This window comes from Nematolebias whitei, chromosome 7 (genome assembly GCF_014905685.2).
Source record: "Nematolebias whitei isolate Nwh7 chromosome 7, NemWhi1, whole genome shotgun sequence".
Taxonomy (NCBI): domain Eukaryota; kingdom Metazoa; phylum Chordata; class Actinopteri; order Cyprinodontiformes; family Rivulidae; genus Nematolebias; species Nematolebias whitei.
Genome location: NC_056504.1, coordinates 47,076,324 through 47,093,070, shown reverse-complemented (window position 1 = coordinate 47,093,070; position 16,747 = coordinate 47,076,324). Strand labels below are relative to the sequence as shown.

At 37.9% G+C, this 16,747-nt stretch overlaps 2 protein-coding genes across 2 annotated transcripts; both read right to left on the bottom strand.

Moving 5' to 3' along the window:
- Positions 1 to 1,909: 1,909 nt before the first annotated feature.
- Positions 1,910 to 2,968, bottom strand: LOC119412870 (odorant receptor 131-2-like). Its single transcript, XM_037679906.1, has 2 exons — positions 2,807 to 2,968; positions 1,910 to 2,674 (listed from the first exon to the last, which is right to left on the bottom strand). The coding sequence occupies exons 1-2, from the start codon at positions 2,966 to 2,968 to the stop codon at positions 1,910 to 1,912; spliced, it is 927 nt and encodes a 308-aa protein (XP_037535834.1).
- A 9,202-nt stretch (positions 2,969 to 12,170) lies between these two features.
- On the bottom strand, positions 12,171 to 13,357 carry LOC119412649 (odorant receptor 131-2-like). Its single transcript, XM_037679684.1, has 2 exons — positions 13,208 to 13,357; positions 12,171 to 13,075 (listed from the first exon to the last, which is right to left on the bottom strand). Exons 1-2 carry the CDS (start codon positions 13,355 to 13,357, stop codon positions 12,275 to 12,277), a joined length of 951 nt encoding a protein of 316 aa, XP_037535612.1. The 3' UTR covers positions 12,171 to 12,274.
- Positions 13,358 to 16,747: the final 3,390 nt, after the last annotated feature.

Sequence of the window (16,747 nt, the reverse complement as noted above, 5' to 3'; positions counted from 1 at the left end):
ACCTGGAATCACTTCCTCCTCATCACTAGACTGCATAAAAGCTTCAGGGATCAAGCCACGCCCCTTTTCCCGTGTACATTTCCTCTTCCTGCTGAGCATTGTTGTTGTGTGGTTGACTCTTGAATTTAACTGTGTGTACCAAATGATTTAACAACACTTAGTTGATCTTTGTGATCTTCTGTGAACTTTATTATTTAAGAACTTTTACTTGGGAAGTTTGGGATTCTCTGCCATTTTTTAAAAACTAAGTTTTCTCCTGTTTTGTGGCCAGGGAGCTGAGGAGTTGTTTGGAACTCTTCAGACTGATGAAGCCCTTCAGATGGAGGGTGAAAGATCTCTCAAAAATAAACTGTCCAGATGACCTGACCGACCATTGTTGGATTTTTTTTTTTTACCTGTATTATCGAGCATGAACCTTGATGTCTTTAGGAATTGTAGTTTTTATAAGAAGTGATTTTGTTTTCCAGCCAGAAGAAGCGTTCTTTTGTTTGTTGTTTTGGTCTTGGAGACCCTGAAGTTCATGACTTCCCTTCTGTCCGTAACGCCCAAAACGATTAGAAGAATAAATTACTGTAATGCCAAATTGGGCTGTTTTTGAGTTATTGGTTTACAATTTACTAGACTCAGTCCAAGGGTTGTAACAATCTACTTCCTGAAAATAAGCCACGCTGAGGACGCAAGAAGAATTTATCCGGTTTACTACTTGAAAGGAGCAGAGTTCACACACAGGCTTACACAGATGTTACACTGAAGCTCCGGTCGTGAGGTCTGCTATGGATCGTATCAAGAAAAGCTTTGTATGATGCTTATCAGACACTGATGACCTTGATCTGCCAGTTTGCAGACTCAGAGAAGGCCTTGGAGGTTTATCAGGTGCCTCCATGTGCCTGCAGGTTGATCAGTCAAAACAACTCTCAACACATTAATTTAACATTGGTTAGTGATAAACATCCATGATCTTTACCTAAATTCCATTGACCCCCTCAGATTCAGTTTCTAGTCAATAGAGCTCTTCTTCATGCTACATAATCCCCCATTGGGAAGTCGAGGCTAATCCAGATGGCTCTTGAGTCGCAGCAAACCAAATCCACGAGTCATTGGAAGAAACTTCAACGAGTTCAGCCAGGTAACCATTTAAGGATCAAGTTTCAAGTAACAGGTGTCCGATGATCTCTTTAGTCAATGAAGAAAAAGGAATTATAATCCAAAGTGAATGCTTAGTCTTCAAAAATGTTCCATCCAGTCAGTCATGTGCGATCCTTTGAAGCACAGAGTGGAAACAGAGACACGGGCAAAGAAATGGAGCCAGTTCTGAAACCAAAGTCCAGTTAATTCATATCGAGTTCCCTGTATTTAACAAATACTACCTCAGTTACTGAGCTCTGATTATTAAAGCACGAACAAATGAATTAAGCAGCTATTGGTCAGTAAACAGATCCCCATTTTAATGAGTTCAAAAGTAGGTGTAGTAAAGTGAAAGGTTAAAACTTAAGTTACGCGTACGCTGCACAATTAGCTGATTTCTGTCAACTTATGAGTAACTTACATGTAACTTGTGTGAACTTGTGCATACCTTACCAGTTGCATACCTGTAACTTATGCCATCTCAGCAACACATCGACATACGCTAATAGTTTTGTGCTTGCACAAAATTTTGAGTTGGCATCAGCATACAAGAAACTTATATGCCATTGTATCTCAACGTGCTGATAAACTTATTCAACTTACACTTCTGTGACTCACTCCGGCGTGTTTGTCAGTTTTTTCATACGTTGACACACCGATGCTGTTTCGCTACCAGAACACAGTGGGCTGTCGTACTGCAGCCTCAACCAAAAGAATGGTTCAGGATCACAGTATTATAAACGTTTTATTCCTACTTCATATCTTACTGCGCCAAAGGAAATATTTACGTTAAAGTTTTAAAGCTTTTTCTCAAATACAGTTTAAACGTCTTGTCTCTCAGCCCGTACACAATGGGACTGATAAACCTGGGAAGAACGTCCACAATGATATACCAAACGTAGCGTAAATGACTAGAAATGTTAGGGAACGAGCCGATTAAATGAGTTTTGACCAAAGGGTCTAAATATGTCAGCATGCACAAGAGGAGCTGAACGCCGTGAAGCAGGATGGTGTTCCTGGCCTTTGTTGCATTCCCGTCAGCTGAATTAGCTGCTCTGGCTGCAAAAAAGATCTTGAAGTAGGTAAAGAAAAGGGTGAACCAAACTACAGTTAAATAAATAATATAGGTAATCCCCCTCATTTGAAGACTTATTGGGTGTTGGAACAGTTTTTCCATCAGACAAACTATTGCAGAATGAAAAAACGACAGAGGCTCCGTGGACAGAAGAACAATGGTTTGGAACAAAACTGCGACCGAGCTCAAAGCCCAAATGCAACCAATCAGAACATAAGTTCGTTTGACGGTGCAGAGCTCGACGTGCTGCAGAGGGAAGCACACGGCGACGTAGCGCTCCAAAGCCATCGCAGCTAAATTTAACGGAGTGTTCATGGTGGTGAAAACAGCAACGGTCATCATGAGGCAACAAACGGAAGCGTTGATTTTGTAGGAGACGTAACTGATGAACAGGCTGATCGATGTCGTCAGCTGGACCATATCGTTCACGACGAGGTGGATGAGCAGGACGTAACGAGGGTTCAGGAAAAAAACCTGAAAGAAAAGAGAAGAAAGCAGAGCAATTTTTAATGCTTTAAAAATATTCTTTACAATTACTGATCAATTAAACACAATTTCCTGCACTGATGGCTTCAACACAATTAAAACCAGTTAATAAATGCAGACCTGGTGTTTTCTGAAGGTGTGAATCAGAGCACCACTGATGTAGTTGAGGATGAAGCCAAGCGCGAGGACGATCACATATTTGGCTGCAGCTAAGCCCGGGCCATCCTGATTACCGGTGTTTAAATTGCTCGACACGTTGAAGTTAGAAGATGAAGAATTCATGAAGCTGATGGAATATCCTGTCTCCAAAATGAGAAATAAATGTTACATTTCATTTTTTTTTTAAATTTACAGCACGATTTTTTTTTTTTTATTCCATTTCCAGCCCAATTCATATCTAACTTTAAGTTTTATTATCTCACTTCATATTTTACTATGTCAAAGAATAACTTAATTAATGTCAACATAATTTTTTTTGTTGGACTTTTTGATTTCACGTCGTGTTTTCCAGTTAAACTACTTTATTTGACTAAAAATGTGTTCTTCTCTAGTCCAAGTAAAATATATTCTTGCTATGATTCAATAATACTTTCTTTAAAATAAAAAATATAAGCTTATATAGTCTTTACAATGCTTTATTACCCAACAACACACAATTAGCATCCATCCATCCATCCATCCATCCATCCATCCATCCATCCATCCATCCATCCATCCATCCATCCATCCATCCATCCATCCACCCGCTTCTTCAACTCAGACATAAATTTGTTTCAAATACAGTTTGACTGTGAGGAAATGTTTGTCTGGTGTTTTTGTCTTTGGCGTCCTCCCAAACTGCTAGTTATTAAAAACAGTATTTCTTTTTCAAACTGCAGCAGATATTGTACAGTTTTAACTGTTTTTGAATTTGAGATAAAAAAAACAATAACAATTAATGTACATCGACAAATAAAATATGCTGAGAAAACATCAGAAATCCCATAAATTTATGTGCTATAAAACTAATAAATATATTTTTGTTTTAATGTAACATTTTGTTCATGTTTTGTCAATAGAAAAACTTTGTCACATTTTATCAAAAAGTTATTTATCTGTGACCTTTTCCATACTGAACAGTTAAAACATAAATATGTCTCCCCACTTTATTGTTAATTATTTAACACTATTAATAAGTTTGCACTTAGCTAACATTTTCTAAAAATAACAGTTCAAATGCAAGTTTATTAAACAAACAAACATATTTAGTTAATCTAAAAAGAATATATTCTATTTAAATGACAGAAAACAAGAAAAAGTGAAATTTTTCAGAATTAAATGCACAAAAAATGTTTATTCATGCAGTAAAATATGTTACAACCGAAACATTAAAATACAGAAAAGTTGTATAAAACTTCCTTCCTACCTCACAGAGATCCCTTCAGGCTCGACTTTGACCGACTGGATATGAACATAAAGTCTGTCTCATGTTTTTATGTTTCCTGTGATGTAATGACCAAATTCTCTCCTGTATTAATTAGATTATTTATCCGCCTGGGGGCAAATGCAAACTGACTGTTTGAAAATCAACCCGCTTTTTACTTAGTTTTTTACAACTCTCATGCTTTCCCAAATTATAACGGGCCTAAATTCAGATGAAAAACAGCTGAGCCTATACAGTACATGCAAAACAATTTATTCGCAAAATACAGTCATTAGTTTTATAAAGTATTTTTCTATTTTTGAACAAAATTATTTTGAAAATGTTATGTTACATAATTATTGCTCATTCCTGTCTAGAAGCTTGGTGTGTTGGCGCGTCTCTTATATTTCCAACAAGACTACAATCTCATGCTATGCATTATACAGAGATGGGTGAAATGTTGGAAAAAAAAAGTTTGCATTAAAATCTGTTCTTTCATTTTTTTTTTGATGTAGCTTTTTTGTATCATTAGACAAAAGTCACTAAACATAACTACAAAAAAGTTGCATTTTAAACATTTGTGTAAAACAAAACATTGTGATCATTTGGTTACAAATGTGTCACTCTTGCCTACTTTTAGATGATGTTTTCATGTTTATGTTCCCCACTGCAGAGCAAAGAGGTGAAATGGAATTACCTTCCGTCCGTCCTTCTTGTGAGCTGGATAAGTTGAAATAAAAGTCAGGTACTGTTTTCCATTTTGAAGTTTGTTTGCATTTAGACGTAAATAAGGTCACCATCGAACATTGGATTTCTACATTAGAATCCAAGATAACTGTCCTCTTACATGTAAACCTTGTGAGATGGCTAACTTCAAAAATCTGCAATGTGCCAACTTGCATTTTGTTGTGTTGCTGCATTTAGGCATAAGAAATGTCTGTCCATCCATCCATTCATTATCTTTACCCTCTTCTTCCTTTGTGGGTCAAAGGAGTCACTGGTGCCCATGTCCAGCCATCACTGTGTGAGAGGCGGGGGACACCCTGGACTGGTCTCCAGTCTATCACAGGGCCACATGGAAACAAACAAGACAAACAGCCATTCACTCTCTCACTCACACCTACAGACAATTTAGAGTTACCAATGGGTCTAACATGAATGTTTTTTGTCTGTGGGAGGAAACCGGAGTACACGGAGAAAACCAATGCATGTACGGAGAGAACATGTAAACTCCACCCAGAAAGGCGCGCAAATGGGATTTGAACCGGGGTGACTTGCTCACTGAGCGGAGGCAGCTCTATCAACTATGCAACTGTGCTGCCTATAAGAAAGGGTCACTCTCAAAAATTAAATTCCATCCATCCATCCATTATCTTCCGCTTGTTCTGAATTCAGATCGCGGGGGTGGCAGCTTGAGAACGGAGGCCCAGACATCTCCTTCCACAGCTACCTCATCCAGCACATCTGGGAGGATTCAAAGGCATTCCCAGGCCAACAGAGAGATGTAGTCTCTCCAGCATGTCCTGCGTTTTCCCCGGGGTCTCCTCCCTATCAGACATGCCTGAAGAACCTCCAGGGAGGCATGCTGGAAGCATCCTTACCAGATGCCTGATCCACCTCAACTGACTCCTTTCAATGTAGAAGTGCAGCAGTTCTACTTCGAGTCTCTCCTGGATAACTGAACTTCTCACCCTTTCTCTAAAGAAGAGCCCAGCTACCCTGCGGAGGAAACTCTTTTCAACTGCCTGTATCCACAGTCTCATTCTTTCAGTCACTACACAGAGTTTGTGACCATAGGTGAGGGTAGGAACGTAGATGGACCGATAAACAGATAGCTTTGCCTTACAGTTCAGCTCCCTCTCCATCACAATTGACTGGCAGAGAGTCCTCAATGCTGCAGTTGCTGCATCACTCCATCAGCCTATCTCACACTCCCTTTTTTCCTCACTCATGAACAAATCCCCAAAATACTTGAACGCATCCGCTTGAGGCAAAATTTCACCCTCGACCCGGAGAACAATCCACCCTTTTCCGACTGAGGATCATGGCCTCAGATTTAGAGGCGCTGACTCTCATCCCGGCCACTTCACACTCAGCTGCAAACCTCTCTAGTGAGAGCTGAAGATCACTGCATGATGACGCCAACAGGACCACATCATCTGCAAATAGCAGAGGAGTAATCATGAGGCTACCAAACCAGACTCCTCCTGCCCCCTAGCTGCACCAAAAAATTCTGTCCATAAAAGTTATGAACAGAATCGGTGACAATGGACAACTCTGGCAGAGTCCAATTCCCACCCTGAAGGGCTCTGACTTACTAGCGGCAATGCGAACCAAACTCTCACACTGCTTGTATAGGGACTGAACAGCCCATAGAAATGGGCCCCCCAATCTCATTCTCACGGAGCACCCACCCATAGTGCACCTTATGGAACACAGTTGAAAGCCTTCTCCAAGTCCACAAAATGCAGATAGACTTGATGGGCAGACTCCCATGACTCCTCAAGTACAAGGCTAAAGAGCAGATCCAGTGTTCCACGGTCATGACAGAACCAATACAGAACCAGTACTGTTTTCATACTGTTAACTGTGTTTTGAACGTTTTATGGCAAAATAAAACATGTTTTGGTCTAAAATGTAAAATTGTTGTATTAATATATTGAGGAAAAAAGACTACGATCACACAACAAGAAAAGAGAGGAGAAGAAAAGAAAAGTGGTAATGGAAGCTGGTGGAGATTCATGCACCTGTCACACACATTGATGAAATATTGTGTTCTGTTTATTATACCAGATCCCTGCAATAAAGATCACTGAAGAGCAGTCCCGTGTCTGAACAGATTTTACTCGCACTTGGTCATACCAGTGAAGAGAAACAACGTTGAGCGTTATATGGTATGAAGTTTATTCATTTTAAAAAAAGTACAAAACAATTCCATAATATATAAAAAGATACAAAAAAAAATTAAAATGAAAGGCAGCAGAAAGAAAAAAAAAAATCTTATTTTATCTGCCCCTTTTTTCAAACAATTATTTCAGACATATTAATTTTCAAGTAACAGAACAAAATTAATAACTTTCTAATTTTTCTAATTCTAATACAAAACACACACTAAGCTACTTCATATATACTTTTTTAACAATCTAGATTTGATCTTTTTCTTAAATGTACACATTGACTTGACATTTTTCACATCACTCTCTAGACCATTCCACAATCCAACTCCTTGGATTGAGGTAGACCTTCCCTTCAGACTAGTTCTGAATTTTGGTTTGACAAATATCTCTATCCCCTTAAGATTGTAACAACTTTGTCTTTTAATAAAATTTCTTTGGATATTTAACGGTAATGTGTTATTTTGAGCTCTATACATAACTGATAAAATACTATAATCTGTCATGAACCAGAGGCCGGATCGCAAACAACAACAACAACCACTGAGAGGGTTAAAAGGTTTATTGTGAAATAAAGTAAAACCCTGGAGTAGGTCCGGTTCTGGGCCGGTTCCGATCTTCTGATTGGTAGTTCGTGATTGGGTAGTGTTGAAGTGGCGGGCTGCCAGTAGAAGTAGAACTGATGTTAAGGTCCACTGGAACGGAGTCCAACAGGCTTGCAACTAAAAGATAAAGGTTAGTAGATGCAGGGGGAAAGAGACTAATTGGGGAAATGAATCTGTGGGAATCAGATTCAGGGATAAGGATAAGTCCGTGATACAGAATGAGCTTGACCTTTAATCCGTGATCCAAAAAACAGTCAGAAGGGAAAGGCAGAGTTCATACCGTGAAGTCAGTTGTTCAGCAGAAGTATCCAGTACGTGATCCAAAAAGAGAGTCAAAAAACAAGAGCATGAGTCGGTACCTGATCAGATGAGCAAAAGCAGACGAGGGCTGAGGCAAAAGCGTGGTCGTGGTCAAGGCAAGGGTCATGAACGTGATGAGTCAATCAATGGAATGCTGGAAAGTCTACTGCTGATGAGACAGGATAGAGAATCTGGCCCAGACTGAGAGGAATGAGTGAACTTAAGTACTGACTGGACCAAGTGGTGGAGCTGTGGGATAATGAGCGGTGACAGGTGACATGAGTTGAGTGATTACTGAGTGTGCAGCATGACAGAGGAGCTGACAGAGAGCAGAGCTATGACAATAATCTACTAAATCATGGAACTTCAATAACTTCAGTTGATAAAATAATGTGCTTGATGGGTGACTGTAATGCTTTCTGGTGATAATTCTTACAGCTCTTTTCTGTAAAATAAAAATAGGTTTTGTAAATGTTTTACATGCTTTCCCCCAAACATCAATGCAATAGATTAAATGTGGAACAATGATTGTGTTATACAACATGTACAGAGCTTTATCATTTAATAATTCCCTGACTTTGTATAGTACTGCAATAGATTTAGATATTTTTGTTCTTACAGAATTTATGTGATTTTTCCATGTTAGCTGTTCATCAATGATTACACCCAAAAATTTCATCTCATTAACTCTACAAATCTCAACACCCTCAGTTTTAAATGGATCATCAACTGTTCTCTTTTTGTTACTAAATATCACGTATTTAGTTTTATCTAAATTTAATGATAATTTATTAAGTTTAAACCAAGTTTGTATTTTATCAAATTCTGTCTTCATCAGTTCCAACATCCGTTTTACATCTTTACCCAAACAAAAAAATGTGGTGTCATCTGCAAAAAGTACACATTTCAGGAGTCCTGATACATTCACTAAGTCATTCACATATAAAATAAATAACTTTGGTCCAAGTACAGAGCCTTGAGGAACTCCACAAGTGATATTGCACAAGTCAGATCTTACACCATTTATTTGTACAAACTGTTTCCTATCTTTTAAATAGCTAGATACCCAGTGTAATGCTGGTCCTCTTATACCATATTTATTTAATTTTTCAAGGAGAATAGTGTGGTCAATAGTATCGAATGCTTTTTTTAAATCAACAAAAATACTAACACAATACTGTTTTTGATCGACAAAATATAGATATAGACATATATAGACACAGTATGTACAACTCTCTTCAAAACGCATTACCTAGATTTTTCAAAGCCAGCTAACCAGCCTCTGATTGATTAATGTCACATTAGGGAAAAGAGAAAAGAAAAATATTTCTCAAGGATTCTTACGAGAGGGGTGATAAGTAGGGATGCACGATCCACATTTATTTTACTTCCAATCCGATCCCCAAATCTGGATATCAGTCGATAGCAATACCTTTCCGATATGATCATTATTGATTTTATATGAGGCTGCAATAATCTCCTGTCTATAGGCAAGTATACTTTGTACAAATATATGCATGCATGTCCAAAAGGGCAACTTGGGGTAAGTTTTATAAATGTTGGTTAAGATTCAAAGTTAGAATTAAATTCTGCTAACACAAAACATGTTTTTTTTTAAAATAGCTTTGAAGTGGATATTAAGGTGATTAATTTAAGTGACTGTTTGTTTAAAGTTATTTTATACATTTTTTTAAATAAGGGGCAGATATACAATATTCTTCTTTTTGCACTCTTTTTATTCAATGTTTTTTTCTTTTTGATGGTTTTGTTTCTTTTTGTTTCTTTTAAATGAATTAATTAAATAAAAAAATAAAAAAATAAATGGCTTTAAACATCTGCTAAGTTCATGGCATAAACCAACACAGACATGTTCCTGTTTTTAGTATTTTAAATCGCTTTATAATGTAGCTGTTTTTGTTTCATTTTTTAAAATAATTTTCTTGTAATTTTCAATTCATATGCATTTTTTTTTATTTTCTACTGTTGTACTGATAAATATCTCCTGGAGCGTAAACTATATCTTGGCTGCAAGTATCAAGCTGCGAAATCTTTAATTTTCTACAACTGACAGCGGTTGGTTATTAATTATGATGAAGTTTAGCAGCTTCTCTGTAAACATTCGAGCTCCGTGGCTTCAGCAATGTCTTCTTCTTGTTCAATCCGAAGCAGGCAGTCTGATTTCGGTCAGTCGTGCTCGGTCTCTCCACCTCTTCCGAGATAGGGAGACCGAGACATCTGAAGGGCAGCATTTGTTTTTCTAAAATCTGTATAACTTTTCTGCATCGACAACTTTCTAGATGTGTAAACTGCCCATGCTAGAGGCACTAATGCAGCCCTATACCATCAGAGATGCAAGCTTTTAAACTGTGCACTCATAACAGGACGGATTAGCCCTCTGCTCTTTTGTATAGAGGATGGGGTGCTATAATTTCCAAATACAATTTTATATTTTAATTTGTCTGACTATAGAACAGATTTGAACTTTGCCTGAGTTAATTTTAAATTATATTTGGTTCAGAGAAGACGGCAGTATTTAGGATAAACAAACAAAAAAGGTTGAATCATGTCATCTGGACTTCGTTTTTTTGTTAAAAAAGAAACGTTTCGCCCCTCGTCCAAGAGGCTTCGTCAGTCTGAGGCCTAGCCATCTAGTATTACCCAGAAGCCATCCTGACTCTTGTGTTTCAAGCCTGCCTCAGATACCCCTGAAGTCTGGCCTTTTCACTAATGGTTTCAAAAACACAAAGTTTGTTTTCTCAGTCATCCAGGATGACTGAGAAATATATTTAGGATAGTGTTCACATATTCCTTCTTTATTGCATGATAGAGCTTTACCCTGCATTTATTGATGGCAAGACGAACAGTTTTTACTGGTGATTTGTGGAAGTTTTCCTGAGCCCATGCAGTGACGTCTATAAAACAGAAACATACTGTTTTGATGCAGTGGCCCCCAAAGGCCCAAAGTCCACAACCCTTCAATGTTGTTTCTCAACCTTGTCTTTTGAACTCAGCGATTTCTCCAGATTCTTGAAATCTGTTATTATAAACTGTAGATGATAGTTCATAACTGTTTTTGTTTTTTTTCTCACTATTGGCGTGTTTTATTTGTGGAACTCCAGTTTGTTTGTGGCTCCTTGGACTGAAGAAGTCCTTTTGGATGAAGGATGAAACGTCTCAGCAAAAAAAAAAAAAAAAGAAACCATCCAGATAATCTGAATGAACATTGTTGGATTTGTACCTCGATTATTGAGCATGAACTTTGGTGTAAAAAGAAAAGAAAGATTAAAAAAAAAAATAATAATTTGGTGTAGATGATAGGATATTTGCAGCCTTCCCAATTTTAGACAGTTTATTTCAGACTGGTAAACCTCTGCCCATTTTTACTTCTGAGACATTCTGCCTCTCTAAAATCCTGTTTTTATACCCATTTCTCAGACTGACATGTTGCCAATTCACTTAAAATGTTGCCAAATTCTCCTTCAGTTGTTTCTTCTGCAGATTAGTTGCTTTTACAGCCGTCTGTTGCCCCGTCCCAACTTTTTTGACATGTTCCTGCAATAAAATTAACAAAACCTTATTTTTTAAAACTAAATAATTGTGTATTTTTTTTTTTTGTTTTGATGTGTTTTGTATGTCCCATTGTGAAGCAAACATATATATGCTTATGAGATTTGGAAATCCTTGCTTTCTCTTTTTATTTAAATTTCACAAGCCACAACTTTTTCAGCAATGCACTGTAAAATCGAGTGCTGCTGTAACACCACATCTTATACATTTTTCTCCAGACTATACTGTGAAATTTTAGATTTCATGTACTATTTATAAATCCTAAAAGAAATAGTCAAAAAACAAAACATTTGCATTTAAGAACAGCTCTTCTCTTTCTATTATATTGGGGATTTTTAGTATCATCTGATAAACTCACCCACTCACAAAACAATCACAAGCAAAGACTAAAGATTGTTACATAAATGACTAATAAGTGGAGACAGGTGAGCCATCACAGATGAAACAATTTGTAACCTGAAATGTAAAAGTCAGCAAATTAAGGAGAGGTTATCAATAATTCAAGGGTCGACCTTCCGCAGCCAGTTTATGAGTGGAACTGCAAGGATTCAAAAAAGTTCAAGACAAAAACTGGACTTTATTTGTAAAAGAAGATGTTTCACTTCTCATCCGAGGAGCTTTCTCAATTTAAAGAACAGAGAGTGTGGGGTTCGAGTTATAAAGCTGAGCTAAACTAGATACACATGCAGATTGACCTGTCTCTCCTCACAATATGGGCTTCTTCACCAGCGAACTGCAAAGATGTTTCAGTCGCTCAACCCAGGGTGTTAAATCTTGATAACACCACTCCATACTTTACTGTGCAAAGTTAAAGTGTTTTTCAAATACTGTTAGGATGCAGTTTACTGACTGGTCTAATGATACACGACAGATGTTTCTTCAGATACTGTTTGAACGTCTTGTCTCGCAGCCCATACACAATGGGGCTGATAAACCTGGGGAGAATGTGAACAAACACATACCAAACGAAGCGCACTTCTTCTGCATATTTAGGGAACAATCTCATCAAACCAGTTTTTATCATAGGGTCTACATATGTCAGCATACACAACAGCAGCTGAAAGCCGTGAAGCAGGACGGTGTTCCTGGCCTTCTTTTCCTTTCCATCAGCTGAATTAGCTGCTTGAGCAGCAACAAAGATCTTGATATAGGTAAAGAAAAGGACGAACCACACTCCAATTAAATACATTAGATAAACAATTTGTCTAATTTGCACACTCACTGGATGTAGGTACAGATTTTCCCTTAGACAAATTATCGAGGAATAAACTAACCACAGGGGGTCTGTTGCCAATAGAATAAAGATTTCGGGCAAAACTGTGACCGAGCTCAAAGTCCAAACACAACCAATCAGAATATAAGTTCGTTTGACGGTGCAGAGCTCAGCGTGCCGCAGAGGGAAGCACACAGCGACGTAGCACTCCACAGCCATTACGGCTAAATTTAACGGAGTGTTCATGGTGGTGAAAATAGCCAAAGATATCAGGAGGCAACAAAGGGAAGCATTAATCTTATACAAGACGTAACCAATGACAAACAGGCTGGCTGATGTTGTTAGCTGGATCACATCGTTCACGACAAGATGGATGAACAGGATGTAACGAGGGTTCACGTAAAACACCTGAAAGAGAGGAAAAGAAAAAAACTTGAATTTTTCTTTTTCGTATGTTTTAATTTGCATTATATATTATTATGACGTTATCTACACTGATAACTTTAAAATAACCAAAAAAATCTGGCAATAAATGCAGACCTGATGTTTTCTGAAGGTGAGAATCAGCATGCCGTTAATATAGTTGATGGTGATGCCTAGAGCGAGGACGATCACATTTTTAGCTGCAGCTATGATGAGTTGATCGCTCAGACCGCCCGACACACTGTAGTTATAGGATGAGGAGTTCATGAGGTTGAAGGAATACCCTGTCCTTAAAATAAACAAGAATATTTGAAGCGTTTCTGCTGAAAGTGGACCCACATTTCACGATTGCACCATGTGGAAATTTAAAGTAGTATAAATTGCACCATTTCATATAGTTTAGGATATCTTTAGTATGCAATGAGCACATTTAATCCAAGAAATTACATAGACTTTTCACTCTGTATGCATTTCTTTCAAGATTAATTTATCTTGAAAGGAACTTTTATTGCCAGGACAAAGCAAAGCTGCATTCTCCAGTCTTTACAAAGGTGTGGCTGTAGAACAAGATCATAAAGATGCTGAACAATATTCCTATTTCTGATTCAAAGTCAAGATCTGTCATTAATTACACAAATCCACCCTATTGTGCTTACACTTATCCATAATATTAAAAACGTATTTTAAACAGTTTTTTTTCTAGCAACAGTGGCTTTTTAAAACTCATTTAATTTGATATTACAGTACTTTACCAGCAAAGCAGTAACATGACACAAACAACAAAAGCATTCTTTGTTTTTTTCAGTTCTAAGAAATTTAGCAGGCAAATAAATGCCTCATTATATTACTAGAGATGATCTTAGGAAATAAATAAACGCACATAAAATGTAGAAAGTGCACCAACAAAGCATAAGAGGAAACGGAAACAAAGGAGAGATGGCCAAAAATAATTCCTACCTCACAGAAATCACATCAGACTCAACTTTGACAGTCAGGAAATGAGAGTGAAATATGTCTGATGTTTTTATATATGATGCTGATGTTTAAAGTCCTCCTGAATGGTGATGTAATTATTGTTCTTCTTCCACGTATTAGTCAGGTCTAAATTAATGTCTCTATTGTAAATGAGTCCTTGATGCTCAATGGGATTAACCTGTCTAAATAAAAGTTGAATGAAAAAAAAGTCCTTAAACAGAAAAAAACTGTAAATTACTCTCCACTGCCACTGAATCTGGTTTTCTGATTTAATGCATCTCATCCATTTTTCACCAGACTAAACCCTGGCATTTATTTTTCATGCTTTATATAACTTCTTGGTAAAATAAAAAATTAAAAATCCAAATGTTTGCATCAAAAATTTGGTATTTTTCCTCCATGTTTTGTGTTTTTTGGTTATAGCTGACATAAAGTGATTGTAACACTTTCACAAGCAAGAGTTTTATACACTTTGGATGGTGCTGAATGAAGGCAGAGATGTGTGCAGGAGGACCTTCTCAGCATCTGGTGTTTGGCACAGCAACTGAGGCAGGTCCATCCCAACACACTCAACATTGTGATAAAGATCACATTTTGATGTGGAGTGTCTTCCCTGACCACTCAGAGACAGGGAACTGTCTGTGGTGCTTGAAAGTTTGTGAACGCTTTAAAATTTTCTATAGTTCTGCATAAATATGACCTAAAACATCATCAGATTTTCACACAAGTCCTAAAAGTAGATAAAGAGAACCCAGTGAAACAAACAAGACAAACTATTATACTTGGTCATTTTTTTTATTGAGGAAGATGATCCAATATTATGTATTTGTGAGTGGTAAAAGTATGCTAACCTTTTCTTTCAGTACCTAGTATGACCCCCACCCCTACCCCACCTGCAGCAATAATTGCAACTAAACATTTCTGGTAACTGTTGCTCAGTCCTGCTCACCCGACTTGGAGGAACTTTAGCCCATTCCTCTGCACAGAACATCTTTAACTCTGGGATGTTGGTGGTTTCCTCACATTAACTGCTGCTTCAGGTCCTTCCACAACATCTGGATTGGATTACGGTCAGGACTTTGACTTGGCCATTCCAAAACATGAACTTTATTCTTCTTTAACCATTATTTGGTAGAACAACTTGTGTGCTTAGGGTCATTGTCTTGCTGCATGACCCACCTTCTCTTGAGATTCAGTTCATGGACAGATGTCTTGACATTTTCCTTTGAAATTCAGAATTTGTTTTTCCATCAATGATGGCAAGCCGTCCCGGCCCAGATGCAGCAAGACGGGTCCAATCCATGATCGGTTCATTTAGACAGCAAAGGGTTAACCCTTCACAAACCCGCTGCAGGATAAATATGTGTGGCAGAGAAGCAGATCAGCTGATCAGCTGCAGGAGGGATCCTCCCCCTGCACTTGTGGGCTTCACACATGGTGCAAAATCATTTTAAATAATTTATTTTAAATAAACAATCCATGGCTCTTCCATCAATCAGCCAATTGTGAAAAATGTGGAAAATGAACCGCAAAGAAGCAAAGGACACACAACACAAAACTGATTCTTCCCCCAATAGCTTACTCCAAAGTGGAACAAACCAGTTATGTTGGTGCTAAGATGGTCTCTTTGGCATACCCCTCCTCCGGTGCTGGCCCTCTTCCTCGTCTTCAGTCATGTCAAACTGTTTCAAAACCAACAAAGTCCATGCTCAATAATCCAGGTATACAATCCAACAATTTTCAGTCGGGTCATCGGAACAGTTTCTTTTGTTTTGTGTGTGTGCTTAAACGTTTCACCTTCCATCCAGAAGGCTTCATCAGTCAAGGAAACACACAACACAAAACTGATTCTTCCCCCAACAGCTTACTTCAAAGTGGAACAAACCAGTTATGTGTCTTGTATGTTGGCGTAAACACGGTTAAGTGCGCTATTTCCCCATGTTGGAATGTCCATATGCTGATAAGATCTTGTCAGTGTCTTTCAGGTTTATGTGCTTAAAATTACCAGCCACCACATAAAAAGTCTCCGGGTGCTTGTTTTGCAGCGAGCTGATGTTATCATGTAGGTCCTGCAGAGTGTCTTTAGCATTAAAATCCGGGAAAACAATGATATACACCGCCAAAAACTCACGAGATAAATAATTTGGCAACAACATTGGGCATTGTGTTTTTGTGACCAAAGAGCAGCTGCACCAGACTTCACATGCAACAAGACATGACCAAATGAGGGGGTGATTGGAAAATTTTCTGTTTGTATAACTGTTGATGACTTTAGGGATTGATAAACTGACAATAAATAAGAGATTGAATGCAGCAGCTGAGTCTGTGTTTATACAGTATCCCTCTACATAGACATTGTTCATGGTGAATACTCGCTACGTGATAAATAAGACAGACTAATAAGATTTCTCCCCAACAACTCTGGTGTCACAAATAGGATCCTTCGAGTTATCATTGCAATCGGAGCCTCAAATCTAGACATTCTGAGAAGGGAGGCCTGACCAACTTTTGATCATCACTGCTGGTATCCGACAAAGCATTGTTCTTCATAGTCCAGGTGAGACTCTTCCTGAACAAAGAAAATATACATATGCAGGGAAAGAACATTTATTTCCATCAGTTAGTTTGGTCTTGGGTGATCATGAATTACTTGGCTTGATGTCAAGGATGTGTGTCAGAAGG

Excerpts from the sequence above, each read along its gene's own strand:
- LOC119412870 (XM_037679906.1), bottom strand. The coding sequence starts at position 2,968 with ATGAATTCTTCATCTTCTAACTTCAACGTGTCGAGCAATTTAAACACC. Across the intron at positions 2,675-2,806 it reads ACACCTTCAGAAAACACCAG|GTTTTTTTCCTGAACCCTCG; the intron begins GTCTGCATTTAT and ends CTTTTCTTTCAG.
- LOC119412649 (XM_037679684.1), bottom strand. The coding sequence starts at position 13,357 with ATGAACTCCTCATCCTATAACTACAGTGTGTCGGGCGGTCTGAGCGAT. Across the intron at positions 13,076-13,207 it reads TCACCTTCAGAAAACATCAG|GTGTTTTACGTGAACCCTCG; the intron begins GTCTGCATTTAT and ends CCTCTCTTTCAG.